The following is an 8,864-nucleotide window of genomic DNA, read 5'->3' on the forward strand; positions in this document are numbered from 1 at the left end:
GAGTCACTTTTCGCGCGTTACGATCGTCTCGAGAAACGCAACGCGGCGATTTAGTTATCCGTACGGGAAAGCGAGCACGGCACAGGTAGCCCGAGGGAAGCCGCAAAGGGAAAGAAAAGTCAGGGGCGGCAGGAGCGTGCGGTGTGTGCTCGAGAGGAACGAGCGAACAGGAGAAGGAGAAACGAGAGGTCAAACGCACTGCCGCCTCCGCCTGGTGGTTGGTTCGCGAGCATAGCCGCAAAGCGAACGTTGTCGCAAAGGCAAAACACTCTCGCCGCGTGCAAAGGCCAAACACCGAAAGTCACTTAAGCGTGCCGGCACGTTCGACGCCAAGCGCTGCAGCGGTAGTTCGTTTTCGAGTGGCACGCCGTGTCGTCGCTACGAGGACACGCCGTTGCGTTCTCCGTTGCCCGATCAACGCCCAAGTGGTAAAGAGAATCGGAAAAGGAATTCGTAAGAATACCGCTTCTGCCAACACTCTGATAGTTCTGATGGCAACGTCCAACGAGAACTTTCTGTGTAATTTTTCTCTCTCTCTCTCTCTCTCTCTCTTTCTTTCTCCCTCGTCTTCTCTTTTGCGTGGACAAGGCGAAAGAAATTAATAATTCGTCCGATTCTCGTCGTTGTTGAATGAACCGGAGTCGGTCTGTTGTTCCTCTTTGTAAGAATGACTGCGAGAGTATCGCGAATTTATTCGAGAGTATGAACCGGCGATATATAACTCACTCGGGTGTTTGTCAGGCAAACGGAGAGAAGCAACAAATCCCCTGGTAAACATAAAACAACGGTACTGCATCGAGTCGGTACGGATACGCTTTGATGTGCTTCCACCACCCGCGAGCGTCTCTACCAGCTCCTTTATGGCAGCCATCGGGCATCTGTCGTACCGCCGTCTTTTTCTCCGGCTAATTTATTAGCACCGCTTAGAGAATGGCGCGGAGAAAGATCCGGCTGCAGGCGCTAGTCCCGAGCAGCGACTCGTCGCTGCGTCTCTCGGTATAAATCGGGAGACGGATCAGTCGGATACAGCGACGCCGGTTTTACGAGCATCGAAAATAGGGTGAGAGGACGCGAAACCGGGCGCGCGCGTTCCCGTTCGAGCTTAACGCGATGAAAACTCTCTTCGCGTTAAATGATTCATTCCGAATGAGAATATCGACGATGGCTACGCTGTCGTCGACTCCAATCTCGCGTTAAGAAAACGCGATCGAACTTCTGCTCTTCTGTTCCTGCGTCACGCGCTACGACGATTATATTCGAATAAGTCAGCTGTACGTTTTACGAAGACAAATCGTAGGAAAGCGTGGCAAGTAGTGCGACTATTTTACGTTACGTAGAGACTAAGTTTTCGCGCTACGTTAAACTCTAAACGCGCAATTCCGAACGTAAGTGCGATATACGTACGTGGTAGGTCGTACGTCGACCGCGCCCCTCGAAACGAATCGGTCGCTGCATCGAAACATCGCGAGAAATTAAACGACAGGCGTGCCTAATAAAAATATTTGTTTTCACCAGAGGCAGGACTCTATTCCACGAAGGAAACCGTCGTTCGTTCTGTTCGTTCGTTGTTCGTATACCAGTAAACACGCGCGTTATTCGAGAAATACGTTTGCCGCGAAAAGCCGACAACGAAGCGAGAACGGTGAAGTTCTCTCGCGTGATCTCATTTGTCCAGCAGATATATATCGTTTTTTGGCATATTTGCTCGTCGATGCGATATCGCGACTGAATCATGATCACCGGAAATAACGAAAGCAGATTAGAAAGCTGGTTTGCATACGCTGCACGCGGAAACCCCGAACTCCGGTCTTTCATGCATGGCTAATTCGTTAGGCATCGAGAACGATCGCGCATTTGTCGTCGGTGTATCGACGACGCGTATCGGCCAATTTCTTGGAAACGAAGCGACGTTCTTGGCCGCGATCTTTCCCACCATCGATCCATACAGGCCAATTCCCATGCTTCTTCCGGATGTGTTTCGACGGACGGACGATAAAACGTCGGAGGGTTTTCCGTGTTTAGTCGCGCAACTTATGCGGGTGCCTGGTTTCCGCGTCAACCCCAAGCCTGGGACGAGCAAAGGACACGGCCATGCTTTTTCCGCAGGGTTGAAGGATTTATGGGAACGGAGGAGTGAGGCTTGGAGGCCGAAAAATGCGTCGGCATTGTTTGAGGTGAAAGTTTTACGCAATAGGCGTCGTTCGCCACGGGTCACCAAGGGCTTTTATTACGATAGACAGGGAAATTTCTTCTTGTGAGAGGAAGCAGGTATATAGCAGGAACGCGCAACGCGTGTCCTTTCAGGACGTTGGAAACCATCGTAAATTTTTTTGCTCCACGTTTCGCAAACCTCCCGCAGGTATACGCGTTGCCTTCTTTTTGTCTACTCGAGGTTTTCGTTTTTAAAAAGAAACAATCGACGACCTAGAAACACGCAATTTTCGAATATCAGCGATTCGCTCGATTTCCGTCTCTCCGTACGCTGAATGGAAAAAAGGTCGGCTATTACCAAACGACAAACAGCCGTTTCTAAATATAATGGAAACGGGAGAAGTTTGGCTTTGAATACGCGAGGTCCGTCTGTCGTCGAATCGATCATTTTCATTCGGTTGCGCGGAATCTCGCGACGAGTCTCGTGGCGTTTCGGATGAAACCATATAGTACCGCGCTGGCTTTATAATTCCGGACCGCCGAAAATATCTGGTAGCGAAGACGGACGACGGCCGTTAGGATGCGCGTGCGCCAACTTAAAGCACTCTTCCTGCTTTATGAATGGAGCCGTGGATCACGAGTCGTGGAGAAACGCACGGAACGGTAGCCAACTCGATCGTGTCCTCTGAAGCTATTCGAGCGACGCTTTATAATTAGCGCGCCGCTATCGAGCCTTCTCTTCTCCGAAGATTCGTTCGATCCCCTCTCTGCCATCGACGACGTTACTCGTCGTCGGACGAATATTAAGAAGGCCACGACGTTATCGGCGATTCTCAGGGTGAACGATCGCGTGGCGAGCAACTACGCTTTCCGCTTTAAAACGCATCGTCGCTTCTTTCCTGCCGTTCGCGCGATGTAACGCGACTCGATCGAAAGCGCCGCTCCAGATCGAATTACCCGCGAGTTTACTTTTTCGGACATTAAGAAGAGAAGATGCCTTGAAACTGCACCTGTTGCGCCAGCTACGAATTTTCTGATAAATAGCCAACGCGTTAGACTAACGCGATCTTGAATCACCCGTCGTTCCTCCAGTCGAAAAGAGCGGCAATAAATAATGCCAGCTTTCCACAACCGATTACTTTAAACGATCCGCTTATCGTTCGATCGAAGGTTACGCGAGCGCAAAAATTTGACTACGAGTCCGCTTGCCGATCTACGTACCCTTCCCTGTTTCGACTTTTCCACTTTTTACCACGATCGTCCACGTAATCCATCGTTTCGTCCGATTATAATTTTACGAAAAATTTTAGCCACGTTAAACGAGAACGATATCCAGCGGCAATCTTTTCGCGATAATATACTGCTAATTAACTTCCTCGGAGTAGCGAACGTATGCTCGATGGCCGACTCGATAGACGAGAGATCGATTCGTACGGATCGGCGTATTTCTCGGGTCCTTTCACCGGGACATCGTAAATTAAACGGAGAAATTAGCTCGAGCTATGCCGCACGACTCGAATGCCACAGTATATTTTGTCGTTTCTTAATCTATTCGCGCCTACTTTCGCTGACGGCTTCATCGTACTCCGGCTACGCAGCTGTTAGAAGAAAGAAAAGAGAAAAGAAGAAAAGAGAAAAAGTACGATGGGTCTCGTGACTTTATACTTTTACCCACCCAAAACTTATATCGAAGCGGAGCAAAACAACGAGAGAATGGAAATTCGACGACTAAGATTCGTCGAATTTCGATGAACCGATACGCAGTGAACAGATCCGTGTACGTTCGACGAAGAAGTGACGCGGTGCGTGGCGGAGAATTCGGGGAAAAAACGTCATCGAAAGGTGAATTCGCTCGGAAGCCCTGGCACCACGGAAGCTGGCGAAAAACTGTGGCGTTTACGGCGCCGAAACTCCGTAGACTGCCGTGGATTTATGTACGCGGCGTGTATCCGCGCGCGCGCACAACGAGATTTATCGGCGCTTGGCCGAGTTTCGGTAGGGCAAGTTGAGTGAATTGTAAATGTTTCCGGCAGAACTTCACCAAGATGGCGTCCTCCACCAGGGGCGAGTTTGTTTACGCCTCATGGCTCCCCACGTGGGAAAAGCAGCATGGCGCGCGTCGAGCATTCAAACCCACGAATCCACTAGCCGTTTGACGGCTGTTTTTCTACCAGCGCCCACGAAATTTCGTCGGCTCTGCTTTCATTTTATAGCGAGATATTTTTTCTTTCTTCTTTGTCACACACACACTGTACCGTGTCTTTGTTTGTTTCAGGAAAACATTCTCAAACTTTATGAATTAATCGTCCGTTAGAATCTTCTCGTATACGTATAGCATACATAAATGTCACGTAAAGAACGGTAATTTATAAAGGAGGATTATTACTTTGAGCGGTTTCGGTACTATTCGATGATCGTTTCGTAAAAGAAAATGAAGATTTGCAAGAGTATTACGCTCGCATGCCTGTTCGCTACACGCGAGATAATTTACGTTGTTTCCGTGTAAACGGATACGTTCGAAACTCCTTAGATACTCGAGGACGAGAGGGACGGATTTAACGTTATAATTTCAACGAACGGCATACTACCAGCGAAGATAAAATTTTCCTCCGACTTTATAGTCAGTTTAGATTAACCGATGCGTAAAGATGTTTAACGTATGCGTCGCGAACAACTCGATAAAATAATTTAGACGCGTCATGGGAATAAATAATACAGCGGTCGATTACGGAATCGAAGAAAACGAGGAACGCGTGGAATCGATGAAATTTATTTCTTCATTAGCGAGCTTTCCTGGTCGTGAGAAAAATGTCCTTTTACCCAGAGGACGAATACGCGCGTGAAATTACTCGGAAAAACGACTCGTAGTACTATCGAGCGACGTGCTTCCACGTGGTCTCGCGTATACCACGCAGGAAAATAACAACGAACGAACGTCGAATCTGGAGATTTTCGAAAATTTTCCTCCAGACAACGTGCCTTTTTTCTTTCACGGAATTCTTTTTACCAAACTATCGACACCCTAACGCTACCTCCGTTGAAAATTTATTTTCTCAGCTGGTCAGAGTTCATCGTTTCGGGGCCCTTTCTCGCCGATAAGGATACGATACGAAGAAATATTTCACTTACATTTCATACGTTGTGGAGCGTGCTGTTTCCTTCGGGGCATCTGCGTCCTTCGGGGATGCTCGATTCTCTCTGTGGCCTCCAGGTCTTCGCTCGTTAAACGCAGTCGATCGGAACCCAAACATGTGACGGTCGTGTGTCGCGATCTCACTCGAAGATCCGGCGTAGATCTTCCGCGGGAAACTGTTCCAAGTTTCCCCTTTTCTATACACTACAGTCACCCACACGCGTCTACGCAACGAGCACTACCTCATCGCGATTTCCATAGATCGTTTCGTTGTTGCGATCGATGCATCGACGATCGGTGTCATTCTCGTCCTCCGATTTCTTTCTTTCTCTTACGAGGAAACCACACCTATATCGGTGCCCCGATACACTGCTACGTAAGCACGAACAACGCAACTGTTATGGGCTAGATCGTATACAAGGAGAATATTTTCTAGTTTCGGTATTGTAGTTAGATTCACGGAATGTCGCGCACTGTTTACACTTGAACAGCCCAGAAAGTCGCCAAGTTTCGTGATCCATACGCTATCGGCTCACTCTTAATCTGGATCTTGTGATCACCAAGCGTGATTATTATCGTGTGTACATCACTGTCGTATCGCGATCGAGGAAAATCGACGAGGCACGATTTTTTCCAACTTCCAGTATACTTCACTGTTTGAAAATACGGGAACGCTTGCTCGAACGAAGGTTACGAGAACGTCGGGTATGCCGCACCTACGGAAGATCCAAGACAAACGTGAGAAACGTGGCGTCTTCTGGAAGTTGCGCGTCGCGAGCGAGACACCAAAACGATCGGAAAGCGATCGTTCGTTCCTCCGCGTGTATCATCGAGGAAGAAACGGCACGAGACGAACGTCGACTCCGCACTTTGTGAACGTGTTCACGCGTTATCGTCGACCGACTCCGTGTCACTGGCAGATACTCGCGGGTTCACTTTGCGCGTCTTTCGAAAAGTTGCAGCGGTGACGGCGAAAGAAGAAGATCGGGACGCGCGGCTCTCGAAGACGGAGGAACGAGCCGTTGCTGCGCGAAATCCGATCCTCCGTTGGAGGATCTAGAATTTCGACGATCGCGCGATAACTTATCTATCGGGACGTGTGCCTCGCGACGACGCCTTGCATCCACTCGGGACGCGCGCACGACACTCCGCCGTACGTACTTACGTTCGTACGTACGGAGCTAGCGAAAGCTCGCTCGACAGAGGAAAATGGAAAAGAGCAAGAGAAACAAGGGGAGAAACCGATACGCGATCGCATCTGTGTGCGTGCTCGTTTCTGAGTGTGTATACCTCGGAGACCAATTGAAAGCGCAAGGGTGGAAAAGAGGAACAGAAAGAGAAGAGGATCGCGAAAAGTGCCGAGAAAGATAAAGATAGCGAGTGAAAGAGAGAGAAAGGGAGAGAGAGAGATAGAGAGAGAGAGAGAGACAGAGACGAAGAAGAAACGCGGATGGATATCGATGAAGAGAGAAACGAAGAAGGTAAAATAAAAAAAGGAGGAGCGTGGGACAGAGCGAGAAAGAATGCAGGGGTAGAGGGCAAGAACGTGAGCAAGGTAAAGAGAAAAGAAGCGGAGGTGGAGGAGGAGGTGGAGGTGGAAGTGGTGGCTACCGTCGTTCGTGGATCGCGAAATCGAGCGGGCGGCGGTCCAGCGCTGACTGACTACGGACTGGCGTCGCGGCGGCAGCCCGCGTGGTGGGGGGCCCCAGGAGTAGTAGTCCTCTTTCCCTCTCGTCTCCTCCACTCGTTCTCGTTTCCTCGCTTGCCAGCTCTTCCTTGCTATGCTTTGCCTCTTGCCCTCTCTTCGCCGACTTCTTTTTTCACTTCTTCCACGCTGTATACTCGCGTTCGCGTCCGCGTTCACCTTACCGACCGATACGCGACTCGCGGAAAACCGAACGATTATCGAAAGTTACAGTCGAATCGAATAATCGACGCGACGCCAGTGACAAAATGGAGACAAAAACGAGAGGTTCGCGGTGCAGCCGGAAAACGTACACACGGATGGACGGACGAAATCAGAGAGACGATTCTCCGCAACCGTCGGTTTTCTTCGGCTACTTGTCGATTCGACACCGCGGCAATAACGGCCAAGGGGCTGGTAGAGAGGTTAGCGGCGGCGCAATGACAACCACTCCACGTCGCTGGATGCACTCACTGCTTCAACGTGATCGCACATTGCCACAAACGCGTTTTCTTTTATCTCGCTATGCGGCCTCTCTTTCGTGGAAAAAAAAAGAGCAACGATTCGCGAATGACCGGAAAGGTGCGACGAAAGTTCGTCGATGGGCCCGAGGGACTGACGTTGCGCTCGCGCGCGTAAGAGATGGTCGAGAAAGGAGGCGGGGTCCCTAACCACCTCGGCCCCGCTCCAAACCGCGAGAGGGGAGAACCGCTCTGTACGAGTGACTTTTGTTTCCGCCGCCAGAGGCGCTGCCTCACGATGTAGCTTGCCATCGTACTACGGCGTCACGGAGCCACACCTACGAGTTTCTCGACAATTTCAACCCTTTCAGATCGCTGATCATCACGCAGAGTTCGGTGAGTGCGTCGTAACAATTGTCTTTTATCAAAGTACGATATATTTCATCGCGAATTCGTTTGCACTTCGCGATTAAATCGATATCGAGGAATCTTCGAAGCTAACCTCAAAAGTTGAACGAACGTCGTGTATTCGATAGTATTTCTAGAACGTATATAACGTGGATAAGAACGTTTGACAGATTAGAGAAAACGAAAGATAAACGCGTTGCAACGCTGATAATAATACATCTAACGACAATAACTTTGGATACGTATATGTAAGAACGATTCGTTTTCGATTTAACGTTGAAGCGATATTAATAACGTGACTCGATATCGATGCGTGTGTAACTGCAAACAAAATCGACGTATCGATATGAAATCGACTAACGTGCTCGAAGTTTGAATTCTAACGACATCGGGACTTTCATGTAACGCCAAATTTTTTCCACCGTCTAATAGTAATAGTCTGTCTGAAATCGCTGACCGTTCTAACCTTTCCGATATAAACAAATACATGCCTAACGATTCTTAACAAAAGAAAGTGCCACAGCTTCGAACACTTTTACCCCGCGAAGCGTGTAGTTGGCATAGTGAATCGGTGTTTGAGAACTAGCCTTCCCATTTTCCTGTTCTCAACCTCGAAAAAGCGTAAACCTCTTTCCACGAAGGAACGAGAAAGGCGGTCGTTTTACAAGTTCGGAGGCTAGGGTATCGCAGTTATGATCGTGTCTGTTTTTCGGAAAAGTGCTCGGTTCCTCGAAAGGTTTCGATCCGTCACTGTAGTAAGGACGAACGTTACCCCCGTCCGGGAATATTTTACGATAATTCGGGGCGAAGATTTGAGTTGGAAAAGAATCGGAAGGAGGTCGAAGGATACGAGTTCGTCAGGCTATAGATAGTTGGTGAGCGGAGATCGTTTTGGCGGGCACCGGTGGCGGCGCTGCCAAGGTTGGCGGAGCCGAGGGGAAAAGAGCATTGGCGTACCAACTACCAGGTTGTGCCCGCCTACCAGGCGGAGCCCGCATGATCTATAGCGTCATAGAACACCCCTGCC

At 49.4% G+C, this 8,864-nt stretch overlaps 2 protein-coding genes across 5 annotated transcripts in view; one reads left to right on the top strand and one right to left on the bottom strand.

Annotated features, from left to right (window-relative positions):
* Positions 1–7,427, bottom strand: part of LOC105681806 — an 89,651-nt gene extending 82,224 nt beyond the window's left edge. For 2 of the 4 annotated variants that reach the window (XM_024371895.2, XM_024371894.2), the window contains exon 1: positions 5,281–7,427. In XM_024371895.2, coding sequence (XP_024227663.1) covers positions 5,281–5,320 — 40 coding nt within the window. In that variant the 5' untranslated portion in view covers positions 5,321–7,427. The remainder of the gene's footprint in view (positions 1–5,280) is intronic. The other 2 variants (XR_002947840.2, XR_002947839.2) reach the window with 2 other exon arrangements.
* A 65-nt stretch (positions 7,428–7,492) lies between these two features.
* LOC100743404 (zinc finger protein 808) overlaps positions 7,493–8,864 on the top strand; it is a 39,409-nt gene continuing 38,037 nt past the window's right edge. The window contains exon 1 of the mRNA XM_024371892.2: positions 7,493–7,825. The gene's annotated coding sequence lies outside the window, so the exon portion shown is untranslated. The remainder of the gene's footprint in view (positions 7,826–8,864) is intronic.

Source organism: Bombus impatiens, unplaced genomic scaffold (genome assembly GCF_000188095.3).
Source record: "Bombus impatiens unplaced genomic scaffold, BIMP_2.2 scf_2222, whole genome shotgun sequence".
Taxonomy (NCBI): domain Eukaryota; kingdom Metazoa; phylum Arthropoda; class Insecta; order Hymenoptera; family Apidae; genus Bombus; species Bombus impatiens.